General features: G+C 33.1%; 1 protein-coding gene across 1 annotated transcript in view; it reads right to left on the bottom strand.

Annotated features, from left to right (window-relative positions):
* Positions 1 to 8,511: 8,511 nt before the first annotated feature.
* LOC104910149 (cadherin-10-like) overlaps positions 8,512 to 25,331 on the bottom strand; it is a 161,245-nt gene continuing 144,425 nt past the window's right edge. The window contains exons 2-6 of the mRNA XM_031552695.1: positions 22,723 to 22,859; positions 20,598 to 20,719; positions 12,505 to 12,613; positions 10,390 to 10,641; positions 8,512 to 9,593 (exon numbers count right to left, since the gene is read on the bottom strand). Of these exons, the coding sequence (XP_031408555.1) occupies positions 9,100 to 9,593; positions 10,390 to 10,641; positions 12,505 to 12,613; positions 20,598 to 20,719; positions 22,723 to 22,859 (1,114 nt within the window). The 3' untranslated portion in view covers positions 8,512 to 9,099. The remainder of the gene's footprint in view (positions 9,594 to 10,389; positions 10,642 to 12,504; positions 12,614 to 20,597; positions 20,720 to 22,722; positions 22,860 to 25,331) is intronic.

The raw sequence follows: 25,331 nt of genomic DNA, 5'->3' as shown, positions 1-25,331 counted from the left end.
GTCACCAAGTACAAACTACAAAGATTCTAATACTCCTCGCATTTGGATTTCTCTTCTCTCCTCTTGTGTTCCACCGGTATTTTCCATCTGTACAAAGCATTGGATAAAGAGACTGTTCTGAGTTTAAACCTGTAATTAATGAATGGCTAATCATATCTAGGTGGACACAATATTATCTATGGACACAATATTCAGTGGTTCTAAATACTTACTGAGTAACCTCTTGTGTTCATGAATCTGAAATGTCAAAGGGAACTCTGGAGATATTTTCCAGAAGAAATTAAAGTGTGTTAAGTCTTGGGGTCCAACATTTTGCCCTACTTAGTTCAATGAGAATAACTTAATTGACACTAAAAATTAAAAATTCAATCCCCTATTCAACATGTTGCTCATAACACTGGATATGAATCTTCTATTCAAACTGCCTTTTGTGATAGCCCTTCCTCTCTCTCTCCGTCAGGTCTCCATTATCTTAAAACAAAGGAAACACTAAATGACAGGGACAAGGGCTTAAAGTTCTGTGCCCAAATGGGAGAAAATTCAGGAAAGTGACTCTTAATGTTAGGACAGGTCAACTGCACTTGGAAAAGCCAATAAACTATCCAGAACTGAACTAAAATTAAAACTAAAAAGAAAATGAAAATGTGTCTGCACTTTTGATATGAGGGAGGAGCACTGGATGAAGATGCCCAGGTGCTGGTAAGAGAGGCTGGAGGGGTGGCCTCTGTGAGAAGAGAGGGCACATTGTGAGGTAAAAGGACTGTCAGGGAGGAACTGCTGGGGTCAGACACCAGCCCCATTCCCCAGCCTGTGTGCTGCTGGAAGGGAGTTGGGAATGGAGGAGTGAAGCTTGGCCTGGGGAAAAACATACATGGTGAGAGATAGATATTTTATTTTTTGTCTTTTATTTCTCATTACCCAATATATTTTAATTATCAGGAAGTCTAACTTATTTTATGCAATTTAAGTCTGTTTTGTCCATCGTGGTAACTGATAAGCAATCTTGTTTTATCTAAACCCTCTCGACTTCTAAAACTACTCATTTCACCTCTTGTCTTGTAGTAGTGGATGAGTGAACAGCTGGGTGGGTGTCCAGCAGATGGTCAAGGTCAATCCACCGCAGCATGATAACCACACCTGTGCTTCATTGTCCTTCAAAAGAGGCCCCTGATCATTAACTTTGCCTAGGAAGAACTTGATACAGCAGAAATAAATGTATTACGGGAAAGTTATTAAAAAACAAAACAAAATATTGTTGACTTCTTAGTCTTTATCATTTCAGCAGTTATGTTCTTTCTGTGCAGAAACTTAATATCTTGTGTGTTCAATTATGTCAGTGTTCTATCTTAGCTGCAAACCTCTGTCCAGTGAGAGAGAAAATAAATACAGAGGTGTTTTGAGTTAATATTTCTCAGTAATTTATGAATGTTTAGAGCTAATGGTCAGAAATTCTTTGTAAATATTTTGTTTACATTAATAAAAACCTTTTTTTAAAAAAGTCTTGGCTGAAAATAACAGCATTTGACTGAGGCATCACAATGTGTTATAGCACTGACTCCCACAAGTTTTCTTTTTGATTTTTTTGAAAAGCTTTTAATTGCTATTAATATATCCCTGATACAAATCATAGAAGCATTCTGAAGTTTCATTGGGCAGTTTGGTAGAAGCTTCTGTTTTTTAGGACTAGTAGAGTCTTTTCTGCTAGACAGGGAACAGTGAAGCAATCTAGACTTAATCAAATTTGAAATTAATTCAAATTTTTATGAATGCTTAAGTTATAAATGAGTCTTAGAACAGAGAAATTTGAAAAACTGTACCCATGGCATTATTTATTACACAATGCAGTATGGAAAGATTTGTATTTCAAAAGAAAAAATTGATGACTTTTAGCACGTAATAGTTGCCAATGCACTCCAAAAATACTTTAGTACAAAGGTTGCAAAAAATGCCATTACTGAGGTTGTTCGTTCTTATTTCTTCCTTTTATGTGCATTTAGTTTTTAAATGCAGTCATATGTCTTGTTTTTTTTAAGGTTTCTGCTTTACTGAATGTGAAGAATAGCCAGAATGCACTTCATAAATAACTAATATCCTTGACCAATAAACATCATTTCATTTGCTCCATTCTGCTTACAACAGGCTATCAAGTATTATGTTTTTTCCAGTCATTCCTATGCTGCTCATCACTACAGAAGGAGAGTGTCTCATAACTAGTTTAATCAGAAAAATCCCCAAGGCCTAGGGCTGTGGATTTTTTGTTTATGTTGTTGTAGTTGATAGTTTTCATTTTAAATCTCCAGTTTACAAATGTGAAGCTAAGAAAAAACTCTTAAATCCAGAAAATGTTGAAATACCTAACTCTAAATTGTCAGTCTTAAGGATTGATGGTTTTATATATCAGAAATGATTTTAACAAAACTGGAACTCAGTAATTCCAGACTATATGAGTAATGATTACCAATACTTATTTTATTTTCTTTTTAGATTCTGTAATAGAGGTAGAATACTACTTGTCTGGTAAGAATGTAGTTTTTGTTAGAATATGTGTAATCCAATCTGCCAGTTTCCATATAAAAAATAGTTAAATCTCTGCCAAAAAAGTCATTATGTAGGAGCCTTGAACATTCCCAAAGCAAGCCTATCCAAAGTATAATTAAGGAAAATAGAGCAACATGATCTAATGTAAGTGACAATATAGGAGCTATGGAAATAATTTGTGTATTGGGAAATTTTCAGTGGGAGAGTAGGTTTCTCCCTCTTTCTCTCTCTCTCTCTGTGTCTTTTGATGGTGAGCTGTTATGGAATAAGGCCAGAGAGATTCAACTCTTAGCAACAATGGAGTTCTTTTATGTCTTTTTTTTTTCTTTTTTTCTTTTTTCCCCAGATACTGTAACTGAAGGCCAGAAGACAACCTTCATGCTTTTTTAAAAATCTATTTATTTTCACTTCCTTTACTCCCAGCCTCATTTATGTCAAGACTTCTCAGGTCACTGTTTTGAGATGATGACACAGAAAGGTTTTTTGCATTTTTTGGCAGAATTATGCATGGGAGCTGTCTAAAGTTTCTCTGCTGGAAGTGTCATTTAGAAAGGTTACTGTGACATTTCCAAAATTGGTTCTTGTTAATATGAATGAAACATGTTTTCCATGTCATGCCTATTTATTAAGGACACACATGCATACAGTTGCCATATACACAATATTGACAGTCAAAATATTTTTGTGTATTTGTTTGTTTGTTTCCTATTCTGCCTTAAATGCATCAATAAAGTGTAGCTAGCAAAACAATACTTGCAAACATGGAGGAGAGAAGAGGAGATAGACAAGTTTCCTTCCAATAATACAGTTTTCATCAGCAAGTTTCACCCATTTCTGTTGCTAAATAAAATGCTGTTTATGGCAGATAAATTTAATATAATATTCTTCAATGTGTCTGATGGACTTCATCCAAAGAAAGAAACTTATGGCAATTTAAATACAAAACCTAAATATATAAATATTAAACCTAACAACTGTTAGCAAAGTCTTTGAAATATAAAAGTTAAATTTTCTTAGAATAAATTCATATTCTGAACCAATTTATGTTAAAAGGCAAGGTGTGTTTAACTGAGTTTAACAAGTTGGAATTCTTTTTTCTATCATTGCCATCTTTTCTTCTAGATGCTGTTGTTAAAGCATTTTTTTGTAAAATCACCCATGATTTTTGGGGGGCAGAGGGAATGACTCCTGTTTCTTTTACTAAAAAGCATAGTGAACAGCAGATTCTTCCTATTTCATCATTCATGTTTTCATAGACTTATCTCTGATGTCAGCTGAATAATCCTAGCCTGCTTCATAATTCCTCACAAAACCTAAACAAAACAAACAAGAAAAAAAGCCCAGAATATCTGCCTTTGGTCATCTCTCAACATCCTTACCTTTTCTAGGCTTAACTTATGTCATCTGAGCAAGATTATAAGGGCATTCAATGTGACAATTAATAAATAACAGATGATAGCATATCAGTATATATTTTTTATTCTTTCTGTATAATTTTTAATGCTTGGTTTTCTATATTTACTTAATACTGAGCTAAGGTTTTCATACAATTAGATTTTAGAAGATTTCTCCTTGTAATAATAATAACTGCATCACTTCACATCAGTCTAAATTGATTATATATACTCATTTATTGTCCAGGCATGGTTGCAGTATGTCCTTGTGGTTCATAGGACTATCATTTTATTTACTGGTCTTAATCTCAATTATAATCATAGTTAAGATTTATTTCCCCTTTATTAAAAAAATTGTTTTGTTTTGTTTTGTTTTTTTAAAGAGAAATCTGCATTCAAGAAAAAGCATTACTTTAAAAGCCGTCATTTTGATTTCCTGCCTTGATGGGATGGATAGATTATCTTATTGGCCTTTTACAACCTTAATGATTCTAAAATTCTATAATATTCCTTTAGAATGCAACCAAGATTAACTGTAAAAAAGAGAAAACATAAGAAGAACAAAAAAAGAAGGATCCTATCTGCTTTATTGCAAATAAAGATTGTGATGTTGTTGCTATTTTTTACATCTTCAATTAAGTTGAAAGTGATTTTTCAACCAATTCAAACATACTGGAGGAGAGAATTAATATTTCACTATAAAACTGCAGAGATTATAGAGAAGCCTTATTGGCTTATAGGCATTATTGAGTGGAAAAAAATTATATTCACATATTTTCTTTTATTTACTTTTATCTCCTTGTGTTTACTATTTACATAATACATTGAACACAATAGATAATGTTATGAATACAGAATCACAGAAACACAGAATGGCCAAGGTTGGAAGGGACCTCAAGGATCATGAATCTCCAATCCCTCTGCAACATGCAGGCCACCAACCTCCCCTTTTAATACTAGATCAGGCTGCACAGGGCCCCATCCAATCTGGCTTTGAACACTTCCAGGGACAGGGCATCCACAACCTCTCTGAGCAGCCTGTTCTAGCACCTCACCACTCTCTCTGTAAAGAACTTCCCCCTGACATACAACCTATATCTTCCCTCCCTCAACTTAAAACCAGTTCCCCTTGTCCTGCTGTTATCAACCCCTTCAAAGAGTTGATTCCCCTCCTGTTTGTAGGCTCCCTTTAGGTACTGAAAGGCTGCAATGAGGTCACCCCGCAGCCTTCTTTTCTCCAGACTGAACAAGCCCAACTCCCTCAGCCTGTCTTCATAGAGGAGGTGCTCCAGTCCCCTGATCATCTTTGTGGCTCTCCTCTGGACAATCTCCAACAGCTCCCTGTCTTTCTTGTACTGGGGGCTCTAGACCTGGACACAGTACTCCAGATGGGGCCTCACAAGAGCAGAGTAGAGGGAGATAATCATCTCCCTGTCCCTGCTGGCCACCCATCTTCTGATGGAGCCCAGGATACCATTTGCTTTTCAAGCTGCGAGCTGGCTCATGTTAAGCTTTTCATCCATCAAGACCCCCAGGTCCCTCTCCACAGGGATCTTCTCAAGGACCACTCCTTCCAGTCTGTATAGGTGCCTGGGAATCCTCCGACCCAAGTGCAAAACCTTGCACTTTGCTGTGTTGAACCTCATCAGGTTCACTCAGTACTTGAAATCTTGCTGTGAACAGATTCTGATAAAATAATAAAGTTGTGGAAAGCTCTTAATAACTTTTGTAATAACATCAGTAATTTCCTGATTTGGAGAAAAGCAAGGAAGCCTAAACTCTTTTGTTGATATGCTGTTATTGCATGTATGTTGCTATCAAGCTTTCTAAATATGTTCATTGATTTTTCTTCATAGAAGTTAATAATAGGGCAAGAGAAAATACTTAGTTGACTTTCCTTCCCAGTGTTGGATAAATACAGAGGACCATGCAAATAATTTGATTTCTGTTACAATAAAGGCAAACTAGTCTGAAAAGTACACGGGGCAATGGTTGATTTGTCAGTCTCCACTAATTGTGTCTAGCACGGTTAGAAGCTATATAGCCCTTAACAGATATTTATGTAGTTACTCAAATAAAAACAACTTAGAAGAGGCTTGGACATTAATAATGTAGCATACGATTATTTTACTTGTAACCTTGTGTAATAGGCAGCATAAAGATGTATTCAAAAATTATTGTTGGAAAATTTGATTCTTGGACAATGGTGTCACTCTGGACAATGATTGGGAGGAATGAAGAGTAGACAATTGATAGATAGTGATATTATTGATAAATAATTTGATCCATTACAAAACATTTTTTCCAGGACTGTGAATAATATTTTTACATGCTATGTAAATACCAGTGTTGGAAATGCTACACCTAGTGACAGTGAGCAATTAAAAATATCAGAACTCCCAGGGGTGGCAACTGTTGCATACAGTTATCTGATTACGTGCAGTGTGAGGATTTTGTTGATTTAGGTGTTGTTTGTTTGGGGTGGTTTACTCAGTATTTATTTAATTTTTGACAGTTCTTACCATCCACACTTTCCCTGAAGGCCCTACCAAATATGATTTTTGTTGTTATTATTTTCATATCAATTTATTAATACAAGATCTTGTACATCCCTCCTTTCCAATATTTTTATTTTAATTAATCAATTAATATCTGTTTGAATAGACTCTAAGAACCAACTGCTTTCTTGGGAACCAGTGGCCATAATTTTCAATATTTCTGAATTTTTAAACATTTGTTAGTTCTGTCCTCTAAGTCATTCACAAGCTCCGTCTGAAATATGGTTTCAAATTCTGGTAAAAGATTATAAAATAGCCTCCTTAAGGACAATGACAGACAAAAACTTAATATTCAGAAATAATTATTGTAGCACAAACAAAAATAATAGAATCTTCTTTGATATTTGCTGATATATTTAAGAGAGTTGTATGTTGTTTTTTTTTTCCCAGAGATTCTTACTGAGTTGCATGTAACAGTGTAGACTGCATTTATTTATCCAAAAGCTATTTTTAGCAAAAAATGACAAACAGCTGTATTATAGCCTATTTTATCTTGTCCTGGTATGTACTCAGTTAATTATATTGGGTGGCATTGATCTGAACTCAACACTATTACAGAGAGAAAACAGTATTGGAAGAGTCTTTTGGCTATAAACATATTGAATCAATGAATATTGTTTATTTTTTACTAGTACATGCTACTAAAGGACAAACGAAGGTTAGGAAGGGAAGAAATATGAGACCAATTTCACTAAACAGTCATTAAAAAAATCAATTCTTTGCATGGCCTGTCACACTGTCAAAAGAACTTTATAATATCTAAATATCTAAGATATTTCTTAATATTCTAGGAATTATTTTTCTTTTAAAGAATATCAAAATGAAGATATTTTTGATTGAAATGAAGAGAAATCCATAATTTTCAAATGGATCAAATAACTTAATTTGATATTAAGTCAATAAAAATTCATTCTTCATTGAACAAAACTAGCTTGCATAATGGCACTGTATTCAGCTTTCAACTTCGCTGCGTTTAATCTCTCAATTTAGGAGAAGAAATATCTGATATAATAAGAATGTAGTAATGCACTTTACAAAGACCTAATGTATTTTCAATATTTGTTGATTTTATGCCAGTAAGAAGTTAAGGGAGATAGAAAAGGAGAGATTGTCCTTCACATGTGTTTCTTTCACAATAAATAAGTAAATGTAGACTCTACGACATCCTGCTCTTCCTCTGAAATTATCTAATCTCAGAAATGTCTATAGTTCCCAGAATGCTTGTTCGCTGAATAAGTTTGTGTAATCTAAAGACTGTGTGAAGAAAAGATATCTTAAAACATTTTGGAATGCCTACTTTATATGATAGCTAGAGTGTGATTTATATGATAGCTAGAGCGTGATTTCTATCATGGCTGGCTAATAGCTTGGTTTTCTTTTTACTAATCTTTTCCAAGCCATCAGAAAACTGAGAAGATTGGGTGGGAGTTTGTGCTAGTTTTACTGACATTTTGTCAGTCCTCAGCCTGGCAGCTTTAAAGGAGATTGCTTTATCCTCAGATAGTTGCAATAGAATGCAGTGTTTTGTCATCAAGTGATTTGCCATAGGAGAAGGTTGGTGCTTAAAAATCATTGCTTTAACATCTTTCTACACTTTCTTCACTGCAATTAGAGATCACCTCTAATGATGCAATCATGATCCAGAATGGAGAATTAGAATAAATAATCCAAGTTTCCAAAGAAGAAAGAAGTTCTTTCTTCTGGTGGGTTAATTTTATCGACATGTTTTTAGAGCTATGTAATTCAAGACAAAATAGCACTTCATCTTTCTACATAAGATATCATTAACTTAGTTCAAAAATAAAACTTTTCTTAAACATGACAATTGTAGAAAGTAACACTTTTGAACAAGCAAATAGATCTATGACCTGATCCTCTCCCCGTGAGTTTATGTACTTCTGGCTGCACTACATGCATGCAGCAGACAGCAGCATAGAATCAGTGACACTTGTCTGTGCTGCCTGTGGAGAAATATCATGCTTTCTTCAAGACAGGAACTGATGGCCAGAAAAGGCAAGCAAGCATCAAAATAGTTGTAAAAACTGGTTTATTTCTTAAAAATAAATACAAAAATATAAATATAAAACATCGGCAGATAGAATTTGATGAAATGAAGTTGCACAAACTTTTTTTTAAACCAGCTGCATATTACACTTATTAACACCACGTGTACATTTTGTTTCAGTTTTAATGTACAGAACAGAACATACTGGATTTTTTCTTCTTTGCCTTCTTAAAAGCTGCACTTGCAAGGGTAGGACATGTACCTAACAGAAGCGGCTTGTACATGAGGTTGCTTAAGGGATTATCACCCTGTTCAAATTTCTGAAGGTAAGGTATTTTTAATTTTAATTACTAAAATGGACAACACTGAATTTCCATAGCTTTGGCTCTTGGAAGGTGATTAAATAAAATACTGTACGTGTTCCAAGTGGCATCCTACTAGAAAGAATGAATGACATAAATGGACAAATTGAAAACAAATTCTAAAGGAAATCATTGTGCTGAGTGGCAGGAAAATTTTCCTGAATGTTAAATACTGTTGAGTGCAGAAGGTATCTGTAAAATTACTTCCGCTCAGAGGAACAAAAAATGTAGCCTACTGTAGGTTAAGAAGTGTCTTTGTCACTTTCTCCTCCACCATACATTTCAGCAAGCTTATTAAACCGAGGGCCCCATTCTCGGAGGTAATCATAGTTTTGGTCTCCTTCAGTAGTACCCGACTCTAAGGAGCTCAAAGATTCAGCTATTGAATCATTTCCTTCATAGGCATAGGTTGCAAGCGAGTCATACGGTGGTGCAGAAGGATCAGTATCATGCTCTTTTAACCTTTGGTTAATGAAATCTCGCACATCTGTGTTATCTGGTGCTGAAGGAGTCCTCCGTGGTACAAATAATGTTTCAGGGATAATGTCTCGTCGAAGCTTCTTATCTTCAATAGCTGCAGGATTCCTCAGTGTGCCAATATCAAAGGCTTGGGTATCTTCCTCTCCACCGCCTTCATCGTTATAACTCACAATGTTGTCTCTGATGTCCTCTTTAGACAGGATCAAAGGCTCTTTCTTTCGTTGCCTCTTCAGAGCAGCAAACAGCACCACTATAACTTTAAGGGAGAGGAAAGAACAGGTAAGGATAGAACAATTTTTAGTAGTGATTCCATCAGATACAACAGCTTTATTTCATCTACATTTTGCCAGTTCATTTCTACCTGATAAATGGATCAACATCGCTGTCTATATCACAGTAGAGACTGTATCAAAATGTGCTATTTTTTGCAGAAGAACCATGAGCTTTGTCTATGTGCTCCTCTGGTAACTTCGATGAGTTTTAAAATAGCCAGGTTTATTCTGAAGGTCTTTTTTGCATTTTTTAGTATGGAGTATGTTCAAACTGTTTTCCATCTGAACTACAGATCATTAAGTGATATTCTGAGAAACACAAAATGGAAACTTGAAAAAATTTACAAATTTTTTATTACACCACAGAAACCTTTGGATAAACTGATTTAATATGGTAAAAATATTATTTTCTGTCTAATTCTGTGTGAAATACAAACTGCACGATGACTAAGCATTTATTTAAACAAGACATTCTCTATCTCAAAAAATTTAAAATGAAAGACATGAAAGTGATTTTTTATTACATTATTCCTTCTGTCTGATAATCCTTTTAAAGACAAGAAAATAATAAAAATGCATTTAACGGTCTGAAACTTGATTTCATTTTTACTATCTCCAATTGTCAGGCAGTTTTTGCCTTTATTTCTTTTAATTTTGCATTGAGTGTCTCTTGCAAAAGAAGTAAACCCCATGATCATTTATTCTGCCAATCTGCATGATTTTGTAAAGTATGTTAGGCCTGAAGCATTTGCTCTAGGGAGAAAGATACATTTTTCTTACCCAGCAGGATGATGATGCAGAGGAGAATGGCAATCAGTGCCCCTGTACTGAGGCCAGCAGGGAGGAGAAGGGCCTCCGCGTTGCAGGACTGCATGTTCCCTCGGCTGTCACAGGCACAAACTCGGATGGTAAGTGTGCCAGTGCTGCTCTGGATTGGATAGTCATTATCTGATATCACCACCGGTAAGAGGTATGTACTTATTTCATGTCGACTAAAACCATTTCTTCTTGTTAAAATTCTGGCAGTGTTATCTAGATAGATTAAAATATAATTATTTTGCATAGGAAAATAAAGAATGTATCGCATATAGTACATGCAAAGTATAATATTTTATGTCACCGTTAGTATTTTGAAATGGGCTAGTCCTCATTTCATAGTCATATCCGACTTTTCTAGTGACATTCCTATTTAATCAGAAAGCTATTTATAATTTTTTACATACAGCTGGCCTGCTCCTCTGTGCCTTTGCAACACCTCTGAGTGCAATTTGAAAAGAGGATTTCTGAAAGCTTAAAATGTTTTATGGATTAATGCATGCAGTGCACGACACAGTTCCATTCCGTGGCTAAAGCCCTGAAATGAAGTGGCCAACAGAGAAAAAATAACCTTCCACTTCACGCTGTTCAACAAGCTCTCTTTTCTGAGAGATTCCTCCTATGGATCTTCTGTGACAGCACTCAGGGGAATGCTATCAGTAAATACAGGATGAGATTTTCCACACCAAAAGACTTTCAACATACTGTAGAACAATGAATTATGTACCTTTGCACATTTTTGTTGGAAAAAAAAAGACAGTTTTGAGAAGTGAATTTACTAAATTATACTTGTGGCCCACAAAAATAAAATGCATGCAGTATGCTTCAGCATCAAATCTATTCACTGAGTAGCCAGAAAAGGAATGAAGGTGGTCTGAGTAACAGTAAAAGACTGCTACTTCTATTGTCAAAGCTACCTTATACTTATAAAACTGTGACCCAACACTAGAGTTGCTAACTTGTAAATTCGAAAGGGAGAAAATACAGATTGAGTCCATTAGGAAGAAAATTTCATTGTCATCACACAGATGAATTCCTTGAGGTAAATGGTAAATGTCTTGTGAGCCAAATTCAAGATGAATTAAAATAATTAATACAAAATAAAGAAAATAATTTCATGTAGAACAGAAATACCAAGGTCAATGCCTCTGCATGGTCATTAGAACATACTTTAGTTTGAAAAATTAAATGATTTTTTTCTTCCTGGCCTCCATGAACTGAAACACAGTTCTCTTTTACTGCATTCTTTGATTTGTTTTGTGTATCTATGTTATTTGTTTTCACTCAACATCAAAACCAATGTGTCTGATGTATTTTTAAATACCTTTCTCTGCTAGTGAGAAATCTATAAGGTACCTAAACATTCAACTTCAATTATTCACTTTATCTACTGATATAATTTATTTCAACCAATTCTTCCTCATGGTGTTTGCAGCCTGTTACTTCATGTAATCTTCATCATTGATAGAGGATTATTCCCACTGCCAAGTAAAAAACTTTAACATATTTTAGGTATTATTATATCTCCCCTCGTTTATTTCTTTTGTAATCTAAAGTGCTCCCTACTGAACTGATGATGAAGGCTGAAATGGATGTGTTGTACACATCTCCTGATAAAAGCTGGACTGATCAAGGATCAAAGCAAAGCTAAAGTGGCTGTGTGTTGCCAGCCATAATTTTCATTAATCATCAGAAAGAAGCAAAACAGAAAATCAGGTGACATAAATGTGACAGAAAGCTAAAGTGAAACATCTGAGCTTGGAAGGTGAAGCCATTTTTTAAGCTTTCTTCTGTCCTATCCTCCCTTTATTTGTCTACTCACTCCAAACCAACTTTCACTGATTTTCTTTATAATTTATTTTATCCTATTTTTTTTTCCTAACTAAGTTTTGCCTTCCCTTCATAGATGAACATATAGGAGTCCCAGATCACAAACATTCAAATAAAATTAATCTTGATGTTAACAGCAGCTTTAAGGGCTTCTCTATTTATTGATAGAAAATAGAAGTAAATTCAAAATATTGCAGGAATGTATGCCAGGTAGTAAAGATCAAACTTCCATGGATCAGGGAATTTTACCTTCATTGTCCTGAACAGTGAAATTAGGGTTAACAGCTGCTAAACTGAAGAAAAATTTTTGTCCCCCAAGAGGATCATCTTTGTCTACTGCACTTATGGTCTGGATAAGCTGCAGGAGAAAAAAAAAATGCAAAACAACAAACAAAAAAAAAAACCAAAGTGAATCTAGGTTTTGATGTCTGAATATCTTAAGACTAGAAGAGCGAAGAAACTTCTTATTTGAACTATATGGATATTGATATAATACTTAAACTGTAGGACATATCAACTGAACAAATTTTAAACAAATATGTAAGCTTTCTAACATCCATATATATTTTCTATGGTGGTACGTGCTCACAAGCAAAATGGCAACTTAATTCTCTTTTTTTTTCTTTTTTCAACATATGTTTATATATTTTTGTAACTATATAAGTGACAAAACTAAAATCAACACCTAAGAGAAGAATTCAGGGGAGATTTTTTGCTTTGGGGATGAAAATGTTATGTCGCCAAAGAATGCTTCTAATAGGGAAGTTAAAGTTTCAAATAATATTTCAAAATAAGAACATTTCTTTCTAAAGCAAGATTTTCCTATCTCTTATTAAAGTAAATTATTTTTAAAAGATTTTCATAATTAAAAAAATGCATGTTAGATTATCTTTCTACTAAATACCAGATTATATTTCTACTTGTAAGACACATTATAAGATAATGTACAGATTCACCACCTCAGATTAAATCCAGTGTCACAGATATGTCGTATCTGTTTGGTACTTGGATGGAATGCTTTCTGCAATTCCTGCAAAAAGATTTGTGTAATACCTTTATTTGGAAGTAACAGCAAGGGTTTCATTAACATTTGTTTATCTGTCAGGTAAATGAACTTGTGCCTTTTTTATCCACTGAAATTTCTAGATGTAAGGCTGACAAGATGCCACTTTCCAAATAAAATATATTTTTTTACATCTTCATTGATTGTGTTTCAGTATTTGGTTTTGTTTTTGTTTGTTTTGTCCCACAGCAATAAAAAATACTTATGATTAACATTTTCGGAGGGTGTATATGTTCAGTTAAAAGTGCCAAAAATAATTTACTCTTGTCCAGGTTTCAGCTTGAACTGAGTCGATTTTTCCTTCATAGTGTCTGATGCGATGCTGTGTTTTGGCTTTGGGGGAAAAACAATCTTGATAATACACTGATATTTCATGATGTTGTTGAGCAGTGCTACACAAAGGCAAGGATGTTTCAATTTTTCAGCTTCTTGTGGACTGGCTGAGCATCATTCAGCAGGTGGAGAACAATTGCTTATGCATCACTTGTCTTGTATATATATATAATTATCTTAACTGTTATCCTTTTTTTCCTCTTCCTTTGTCTGTCCTAGTAAATATTTTTTATCTCAATCCACAAATTCTACTTTCTTTCTTTCTTTTTCTTTTTTTAAATTTTCTTCTTCATCCCACTGGGAAAGGGGAGGCAGAGTGAGAGAGTGACTATGTAGTGCTTAGCTACCTTCTGTGTTAAACTACAAGAAATCTTTAACTTAGATCTTTTTTATTCTTCATATCTAATCCATCATTTTAAATTGCAGTATTTTTCCAAGCATGCAATAACTTCAAATTTTTGACATTATTTCTTCCCTGTGGCATACTTGTTAAACTCTGTTTTTCCACTTCCTGTTCTTCCAAATGCAGCCATTTCTCTTCATATCGCAGATTTTGTCAGGACTGATCATTTTTAACATCAACAATTGCACTGTTCTCCTGCTTGCCTTTACAAATGCATGATTAACTCCCAACTTCTCTCTTGTACATCCCAAATACAGCAACAAATTTCTTCAAGAGGCAGGGACTGGATTTGTTTAATGCATCATCTTGCAAGCTTTCTCATCCAGGGTTTTCTCTTTCTGTAAATTTATTTTATCACACGAACCTACAATAACTTGCTGGGAAAGCAGAATAGGTAAAAAATAAAAGATAATAGATAAAAGCATAATATGTTCTTTTAAGAATGAAGCTTTTAATTATTTAATGACTGTATAAGTAACTAGCAAAAAAAAACTTTAGAGATTTTCATAAACTTAGAGGTATTTTTTAAGTCAAGAAAAAAGAAGTCAATTTTATTTCACAAGTGAAGACCATGAAAGTGGTCTGTTGTAGGTGTTAAACTGATGAAAATCAGGTAATCCTCTTCTGATTGCCCATACCTATAATTTAGAATGAGTATATAAATTTTTTTATTGCCTAAAATTTTTCAGAGATTTTTAATCTGCTACAGCAGTGCCAATCAATGAACAGAACAGTAGGAAGCAGGAAAATATCTTCTACTTGTCTATAATTTCTTGTAGCAATTGAAGTTCTCTGGGAACTTCTTCAAATACTCATTCTATTTGTCATTTAGATAGTTAGCTTACTTAGGATATTAAAAAAATCTGCTTGTAGGTTCTTAATAGTTTTTTTTAGGTTGCAAACATCCTTCAGAATTGAAAATTTTTGCATAATTAAAAAATACTAACAAATACTTGAATGACTAAATATTATGCATTTTTCCACTAGATGCTGGTGTGTATCTTTAAAAGGCAAAGTTTCAGGGACAATCTTAATGAGATAATGTGCATAGATACATTGTTATTTACAACATCTCTAAATTCAATTGCAAAAAAAAAAAACCACAAAAATAAGCATCATTTGTTTTGCTTTTGTTCTCAATTGGAACCAGAGATATATTTTTTAATTCTATTTTAATATATTTACAGAAATTCTTGCAAGTGAAGATATTACTGAAATTTTACACAGGAAGTCCATTAATAGCTACTTTTCAAATAAAGGCATATATTCATAAAGCAAGCACTCATTATCTCACATGTCAGCCTGGAAAGTTCTCCTTGCACTACTTTTAGAGCACCTGAGTTCCACCTGTATGTCATCATAAGAAGCATGTGCTTTTCAACAGTGTGGATGGAGTTAATTTACATCAGTACATGTGGTCTTTGAAGAAAGCAGCATCTTTCTGTCAGTCTTTTGAAGCACTGCACATTCTTATGTAGTCTTTCAAGGACTGTGCTCTGAAGTGTATTCAGACAATACATGGCTACAACATACCAGTGACTAAGACCTGTCTAGCTGGTTCCTGTCCTGATATCTTGCCAGGACGCACTCAAAATACAGATGTAGACCACAGCCAGTGATATGGGTTGTTAGATTTTTTTGCTTGCCTATTCCGTATCTCTTGAAGACAATAACAGCATCATCGGAGACTTGGATGGCAGATAAGATTCCATGTCCAAAAAGGATATTTGGCTTGCTTTGTGTTGACTTGAGCAAAAAGAGTTGTCACAACTTCTGTTTGAGGGTAGGTTGAAGTATGCTTCTCAGGTACTTTACTGTTTTTTGTTGTCAAAGTAGCTCTTTTATACTTGTTTCCTCCAGTGTCTGTTATTTCACAGGTTCTTGTCAAAACAAAGAAGAAGAGACACTGGTAACCCTACTGTAGAACAGCCACTGTTTACAGTTTTTTTCATACTAGCCATTAGTTCCTTCTATTCTCCAAGTCTTGTCTAATGAAGGCTTGAGTTGGAGTCTAACCCAGTCCAAGCAACTACAATGTGACAATGATTCTTCCAGTAAGTGTTCTTTTACAGCTTTTCAGCCTGTATTTATTGTGATTGCTACTCCAGTATTTCATTTTCAGCCATCCTGGGGCACTGTATGCATCTTATGAAAATATGCCTTTGTTCACACAAATTTTTAATCATTTTACAAATCTAAACACTTTAAGCACACTCTACCACTGTGTTCTGCAGGTAAATCCAATGAATCAACAATTTTCATCTGATTATTATCCAACTGTTTACAGGCACAGAATTGATGGAACTAATTATGAGTGCAATTAACCATGAGAGCTGTGTTGCACTAGCTTTCCCTTTTGCACAGTTGCTAGGCAGCCACCTGGAATACTATTTGTATTTTACTTAAGACAGACTCATTCTTGAAGCTTCAAGGACTCATATAGCCTTTAGTATACTCTTATTTGCCTGACTCAGAAACCTCTGAGCAGTTATTGATCACAGGGTAACTAGAGTCTGTTAAATATAAGCAAATCCACTTGAAGAACAAGACAACATTTCTCATTGGGTACACCTCTTTATTTGTAATCAAGATGTGTATTAGTTTCCTAGTAGCCTTTTCCTTTCTCAGTGTCTTCTAAGTATAAATCTGCATTTGAGTAGAATTGAAGTGGTAGGCAGTAAACTCAGCCTTACAGGCCACATACTGTTCAGTGTTACATTTTAAATATAGATATTTTGTCTTACAGCATATCTGCTACTGGTAATGTATATTCTTGTTATTTTATAGAGAAACTGCATGATACTGAAACATTAATGCTTTCAATTCTCATTCTCTTAAATTTGTCTGTACCATTTTGTATCATTTTTTTTAAATAATGTTAAATAAATGAATAAACATCTATCGGAGCACTTATATCTAATTACAAATCCTGTTGAAGTACATGGAACACGGAAGAAAAAAATAGATATGACCAAGTTCGACTATCCCTATGCCTTTTCATGAGAAACTGCTTTAACATAACAAGCTTCCAGAAAGAAAACAAAAGCCTACCAGGAAATAGCTTTTTGTATCAGGAAGTTTAAATGCTGTCAATGGAATTTCAAAGAATAGAAATCTGGCTATGTTTGTTTGTTTGTTTTGTTGTTGTTTTGTTTTGTTTTGTTTTTTCCCCTGAATTTGAAAGAAAATTGTTCTTCATAGCTTTTATGGCTAGAGGAGCTGCTTTGGTAATTGTGCTAACACAATGTCATTACTAATCTAAAGAGGTTCTTGCATGACATAATATGTATCAATATGAATAGAATATTTACAGAAATTTATTTGTTTTTGAGAGGTGATGAGGGGCAAGCCTGGAAATTATTCATTGCTCCAAGCAGTGTATCAAAACAGAAATATTACATTTAGTGCTTTTTTATCTGTTTAACTCCACTGGGATAGGAAGTGGGGAGAGAAAGTTGATTTGGGGATAACTTAAACAAAACAAATAAACAGAAGGTGGAAACATTTTATCACATTTTTGCATATATTTTCTGATGTTGTTAATAACTGTATTAATCCTACAATTTATATGGTTTCATACAGCATTATTTTCTCATATTAATTGACTGTGGGATACCTCCATTAATCTCACACAAGTAGCTTTTCAGTGGCAAGAAGCAGTAATAACTGGTGGGAAGATGAGACAGTTTCTCCAGTTTCAAACAGGCAGAAATATAAGGAAACAAAACTAGTCAAAGAATGTTGTTAGCCACTAAAAAAATGATAAAACAGTAGAAAGGCGGTTGCTGCATTGGTTGTTTATTCCAAAACAACTCACCTTTGTGTTTTTTAGGTCTTCTGAAAATGTAAATGATCTTTTTTTAACTTAAATAAGCTAAGCATTTGTTTTTAAACTCTATGCAAAAATAAATAAGAAAATAATCATAAAAGATGTTATTAAACAACAACAAAAAAGTTTGAAAATTATATTGAATTCCATAAACAAAACAATAAGTTTTATTTTACTGCAGTAAGTCAGAGTAAAGCTTTGAGAATTATTGAATAAAATGGTTCAAGAAGAAAATTCTGACACCGCTATAAACACTGGAATATATAAAATGTAATGAAATTGTTGGAAATATAAAGATATCAAAAGCCACGTGTAGCAGAAATGCTAAATCATGGCCTGAACGAGTGATTGAGCACCTGATGGGAAGGTAGAGCCAATCCAGAGGAACTCAGGTGCATTATAGCATTGCACCATTTTTAAGCAATGTTATTGTTGGAAAAATATTCCTGATGAAATAAAGGTGGTTTTTTTGTTTTTTTTATTAATATATGAGTCAAATGAGTTGATGAGAAGCAATATAAAAAAAGAAGTGGTGAAAGAAATCAAGTCTGTTTATATAATCTATGAGGACTTAAGATTTAGGGAAAAACAAGAAAAAATAAATCATACATATTTTAAAGTATCTTTGAAAGAGAATTCACAATGAGATAGACTGATTTTATATAATGCTGCAGCAAGTAAAAAGATAGTAGGTATGTATAGATTCAGTAAAATGAAGCTTTATAGCAGGAAGATTGCATACGTGGAGACCCTAACAGAAAAAAACACAACTTTCCTAATTATTTCTGACTAAGGCTTTCAAAGCTGCAAGGAAACATGCAGTATACCTCTCTGTTGTGTCTAGCTCAGGAATGAAGTCCTTCAGAGAAAGGGCATAGTCTTTAAAAAGACCAGAGCATTGCTGTGTTCCTGTGGCTATCCAGATCTGTTACTGCAAGGCCTATACCATTGGCTGTATGTATGTTACTCATTATTATTCCATTTCACATAAATTTAGAATCCCACACATGCATATATTTATATATATATAAAAAAGTGACCAGAATAACAGAGCATGGTGAACAGTCAAAAAGGAAAAAAAAAAAGAAAAAAAGAAAAAAAAGAGAAGAGAAAATTGTACAGAAAAGAAAAATAGCTGATGTGGGAGGATCCAAGCCATACTTAGTATGGATTAATTTAATTCAATCCCTCAGGACAGACTGAATTCTAAAGTAATGACTCATTACTGATCTACCTGTAAGCGAGAAAATAATTACATTCAAATAGATTATTCTTGTTATCCTGAACTGTATTGTTCATTTCTCTTCCTGTGAATTGATTTTATTTAAAGACTCATTTAAAAATCAGACTGTTTTAAATGATTATTTATTATAATTATATAATAAATATAATATTAGTTATCATAATGTAGTATATCTAATATTGGCACTTCATTCTAACAAGGGAGACCCTTCTGAGCTTTATAATTCAAAAAAACATGTATAGTTTTGTACATGCATTTAGCTTCTTATTTATTAGTCTTAAGTACTTAGAGTGCTTTCTTATTTTCTTTTTTAACTGATGACCATTTCTGAATGTGAAGAGATTTGTGATTAATTTGTGCATTAATGCATTGCTGTTTTTTTTTCAGCCAGAGGTGCTGGTGCTGGGAGAAAAAATCAGTATTCTACATTTTTAATTTTAATTCTATATCTTAAATTTAAATTAATTAAAATCTTATATTAGTATACACAGGCGACAATACAACTATCATAGGAGACGATACAACTATCAGAAATTCTAGATGTTTTGCCCAAGGTTTCTACTTATACAGCTCTAATCATCTTGAAATTCTACTAGTAGCAAATATTGCTCAATATTTTAAAGTATTTAATATGTTATAACCATGAAATGGTTCTTTGTTGTACTTTCTGACTACTGTTGCTTTAGAAAAAAGAATGGCAGCCTGAGTGCAAAACTTGTGATGCAAACTGAATGTAATACCTGTAGGACTGAAACAGTTAAGAGAAGCTAACACTTTTCCCATCTGAAATGCTTGCATTAAGGTTCTACTGTGACCACTTTAGAGCATTTATTGCTGCCTGACTGTGCTCTGGGACATGCTGCACTGTAATAGGCAAACAGTTCTTAGCGGTTCTAATATGCAGCTGCCTATTAGGAACTACATATTAAGCACTGCAGTCCTGCTTAAATTCAAGTATGCCTTCTGTAAGAAGCAAATCAAAATCATATATTGCCATTTCAAAAAAATACATATTTTGTGCTTTACTTTCAAAAACTTTTGCTGGAATAATGAAAGACAAATATTACAATTGGAAAAGAAAAGGAAAGTGGGACAGATGCATATGTGTGTAATCACCACTAGCATGGAAACGATATGTGAGGTTTGCCACTTGTGAGTTATTGAAAAGGTCTTTTCGCTTTCTCTGAGAAGGTAACGGCAAAGCTAATTATATCCATATTTCTTGAGCTGATCTAAATAGGCAAAAATACTACAGTGTTAGGTTGAGGACAGTGCTGATTCACACGCTGTTGTTGTTGAAATAAATTTATATTTCACTCTAAGTCTCACATAGTATGATACTTGCTATGTTCATTTTCAACATTTGAAAGATGTTTTGAACATATTTTCTCCCAAATAATAGGCAAGAATAATCAACAATTGAGTACCATAGCCAAATTAGACAGTAGAAAGTGTTTTATCAAAGTCATACCTGTCCGGCTCTTGCATTTTCACAAACAAAAGTATCATAGAATACAGCAAACTGTGGGGCATTATCATTAACATCCAAAATTCTTACATAGACAGGAACACGGGTAGTATCTTTGGGGTTGTCTGACGAGAGAAAAAGAAGAATGAATTTAACTTACTACCAAAAGTATTCTATCTTCCAAATTTAATGAGCAAGAGATATTTAAGATTAGGTTTGAAATTGGTGAAAAAGTAAGAGGATGACCTTGATTAAAAAAAAATATATATTTATTTGGATCTAGTGATCAATTAAGACATTTACATGAAATTAGTGGCTGCCACTGCTGATGTTCAATGTAAATATAGCACATAGAAAGTATGTCCATTGCTATAATGACAAATTTATTTTGTGGATTCAAGTATTTTTCTGATATAAGGTTTTGAATTATAAAATGATTTGCAATTGGTTTAACATAAAAGAGACTTATTATTAAAGCTCTCCTATGCCTTAGCAAGCAGGGAGAAAATTCAAAAAAGTCAAAGTATGCCAATAAAAATGAGAATCAATTAGAGCTTTTATGCTTAAATTCCCTTAAAAAATACACATATAATTTTTCAGACCTTAGAAGCAGTTACTGTTGTTGGTTTTAACTCATCTCCTCAAATGTTCTAACCTTAGTATCATTTAGAATGTGCTCCCTTGCAGATCGAGCTGACCTACAAAGAATCTGAAATAATGCCTTAGATTAAAAATGCAACTACTACTTGGAATTGCAGTGGATATCCAATAGCTTAACAATGATATGATTTTGCTATTTTAATGGAATAGATAAATAACAATAGAAATTATTCAAAATTACTTGGGATTTTTTTGTTTTGGTTTTATTTTCCTTTTAAGATGCAACAAATAAAACATGAAACGTTAAATTCATATGTAACTTAAAACATTTTTGTTGGAGAGTGTGATGTTGGTCTTTTAATATGCTGAAATGTTTAAAATGGCAGGTTTTGGACACATCCTTTTGCATTTTTGTACTAACTTTCCAAATATGTTCTGTTCTTACAGTTGATCTCTGACTGCGTCATACTTTCAGAGTTAACATTTTTAAACTAAATTCCTCCTTCCATACTTTCTCCAAAACTATTGTATCCCTTTGGAGAAGTTTAGCTACTCTATCTAGGTCTGCAGTGTAAATTCTCTCAAACTATCCTGACAAGGAAGTAAGTTTAATGTTATGATAGAGGTATAAAATTATAAGTTTCTTTGTTATGTAAGTACTTCTGAGTATTACTCTTACAATAGTGGGCAAGGCTGTGAAATAGGGCAAGCTTAGGAACATGCATTGCCAGAAAAATGTACAGCTACTGGATGTGCTTGGTATAACCAGCCCATGGCAGGAGACACCTGGGGTCCTGACTACAGAAATAGGACTGGGAAGGCTAAGAGTGGTTAAATGAGTGGACATGGTGTTCCACTGAGTTCTTTGCATTGTAGTTCCTGCCAACTGTACCTCACTAATGATCAGCAATTTCTGCTTTTTGTAGTGATTTAGAGTTAACCCTAAAAATTCAGTGGCTTTGAAAGCATAAGATCCACTCTAGCTATTTCAAAGTTCTGACTTTTGTCACTTAGAAAATTTTCTTGCAGGAGTATTAGATTTAATCTCAACTGTGTAGAAGGACCTCATCTTTCTTCTTTGTACTTTCAACATGAAAATATCTACAAGGCTATAATTTGAATAGTCCAAGAAATGTTATGGTTTAGTGATCAAGTGCAACCTAGCTAACTTTTAAGATGTATTGATTCCAAGAATTGTAGATGTTGGTAAAAGATATTTTTTTTCCCCTGAGGAAAAAGAAAACAATATATATACATAAAACATAGATTACAATCCTGAACTCTGCTACTGTAACATCAAAATCCTGCCATTTTCCTTAAAGGAAAGGAAGGAAACAATTTATTTAATTGAATAACATTTCAGAAGTAGCTTGGATATTAATGCTCATTATTAGAAGAAGATGAGGTGGAAAAATGCTACATGGAGATAGCTGCTGTTAGCTATACCCAACTTAATTCCCCAGAATATCTCATAGATTGGAATGGAAAGGCTAGGGAAGTGGAATGAAAAAATACCAAACTAGCTTACTGATCTCAGCTGCTATAACACTGAGATTGTGCCATTGTGATATCTCACGGTCCAGTGGCTTAGAAGTATAGATGGATCCATTTCCAGAATGAATATTGAATATCCTGTCAAGATCTGTATGACGATCTAGAGAAAACCTATATTCAAAGAAAGAAAAAATGTTGTTAATTGATAAAAAATGGAAGATAGCATTTGTTTCACAAGTCAATACAGCTTTTGGGTTCTATACATTATATTGAAAAGATTGCTTTTTGTAACACAAATATTCAGTTTCTGTAAATGAAGAGCTTCCTTTCTTTTTTCCTACTGATCTTTGGTAGTTAATGTAGAGATTATATCTAAAATTGTACATGCAAATTTGTAAAAATTCTTATGATTAGCTCTCTAGAATGAGGAATAAAAATTGATAGATTTCATAAGTCATAAGTCATAAGTATGATATAGCAGTGTAACATTCATCAGAACATTCATAGGCATATATGAGGATCACAAAAAATTAAGTCAAAATTTCAATATAAGAATTAAAGAATTGTTTTAATCTTGAAAGGAAAATTCTCTTTGATGTTCCGTTCCTTCAGACTGAGACTGACAGCTAATTTCTGAGCTTTTCAAAAGTATTCTTATAAACTCCATTTCTGTGCTTTAGGATATGTTAAATTAACAGAGATGGAATTAAAAAAAATCTATAAAAATTAGATCATATGCAGAAATTTCACTTTTATGAATGTTAAAGCATCTTTCATGGTGTTATAGTTGCTATACATCTTCAGGAAAAATTTCTTCTATCATAAAATGGCAGATATGTCAAACTATGATCAACGAACTGTTCTTTACTTCATTTTTTTCTAATATTCAACACTGCCTTCAAAGTTAAGATTAAGCCTTTGATGTGGAGTAAAATGTAAGATTTTATAAGATAAAGATCATTTGTCTAATTCTGGCAGTATTGGGTCAATTTATTGTGCAATGTGTTAAAAATATCATTTATGTTTTTATTAACTTTTATGACTGACCTAAACATTTCATTGTGTGCCAATTTTTACATATAATATTTAACTGGATTGAGTGAAATGGAAAAATGCTGAGATGTGAAAATATCTGTAAGTTTGGTGAATTTCATTTCTACATTTCACCACTTTCAACAAAATAAATATGTAACAACAATTAAGAAAAAAAAAAATCCAAACCAACACCAAAATGAGTAAAAACAAAACAAGAACAAAATTAAAGAAAACTAGAACAGTCAAAAATCTTCTGAAACTACAGGAAAAACTTGCTCAAGTAATTTTTTTCCTCACCCAGTTGTCTATAAGTAAGTTAGAATTTAACAAAATCTTATATTTTTCAGAGAAATTATACTTAAGACTATTCTGTTCATATGATAGAAAAACTGATTTCCTTCATCCATGGAGCTTTAAAGAAGAAAATAACTTATTTTGACAGTAATCTGTTTTGTTGTGTTTTATTTATTTATTTATTTATTTTTAATAGGCAATAATCACTTTACTGTTTTCCAAAATCTATGCCATATTGTCTGATTATAAAATTCTATGCCGTTTCATGTTTACTATCTGTCATATTAGATAAGTATATAGTTTTACCCACTCCAGATGGCGTGCAAATTCTACTGGAATTAATAGTTCAAAAAACCCTCCATTCATTGAATAGAAGTAAAAAAAATACTGAAAGAGGAACCTGCAAACAATAAATTTATGGGAACTTGAACTTATTTAGAATTTTGATTAACAAAAACTAGTATTTGAAAAGAAGTAGTTAAAAAGAAAGTTGAAGCCTCAATTAATTTTACAAACTGAAGCTGTGATTTTTTTTATTAAACATTAGCTTTTAAATATAGAAATTGCCTTAATGTAAAAAAAATATGACAGCTTCAAAAATATTTTGGTTTAAATGTCAGCTCAAGTTAGGGGTGAATACATATTACTTTGTATTTAATATTGGTGTTGGAAGAGGTAAAATCTTGTAAGAGCTTACTCTAGGTACACAATTATTCTTTGAAGTTGTGAGACAAAGCAAATACTGAAGAGAAGAATTTGAGCTATGCAATACAAATTGTGTTAAAGTTCCTGTCTTGAACTGTATAGCATTAAAAGAAAGATTAAAAAAAAAAAGTTAGTGTACCATGAAGAACATTATCACAGTTTTTAATTTTTTTTTTGTAGTAAACTAATCTAAACAAACCCCTTCATTATTTGCTTTTTTTCCTCTTCATTATTTTCATTTTGCCAACCTGCCTCTTCTAAGATATTTTTTAAGGAAAATACAAAGACATCAACAGAACACAGAAAAATTATATAAAACACTTTTTAAATTGCTATTCTTTGTAAGTAATACTGATGAAGGAATACAGTCCTTCAGTTCATCGAGTTGTGTCAGCAACAAAATGAGTAAAAGTGCCAAAGTTTGTCCTTTTCCACTCACAATTATGAAACATAACTGCTAAAATTGTCAGTTGTCTCATGAAATTAGAGTGGATAAAGATGGAATGACTAAGTTATTAATATATTACTACTAATTTTAGAGGTCCTAGGTGACTTTCATTCTGTCTTATACTTTTTCTAATACACTTAAATCACCATAGGAAAAATTAG

The sequence above is a fragment of the Meleagris gallopavo genome, chromosome 3, assembly GCF_000146605.3.
Source record: "Meleagris gallopavo isolate NT-WF06-2002-E0010 breed Aviagen turkey brand Nicholas breeding stock chromosome 3, Turkey_5.1, whole genome shotgun sequence".
NCBI classification, from domain to species: Eukaryota; Metazoa; Chordata; class Aves; order Galliformes; family Phasianidae; genus Meleagris; species Meleagris gallopavo.
Note: the sequence above shows the minus strand (reverse complement) of the source record. Positions and strands in the feature narration are given on the sequence as shown.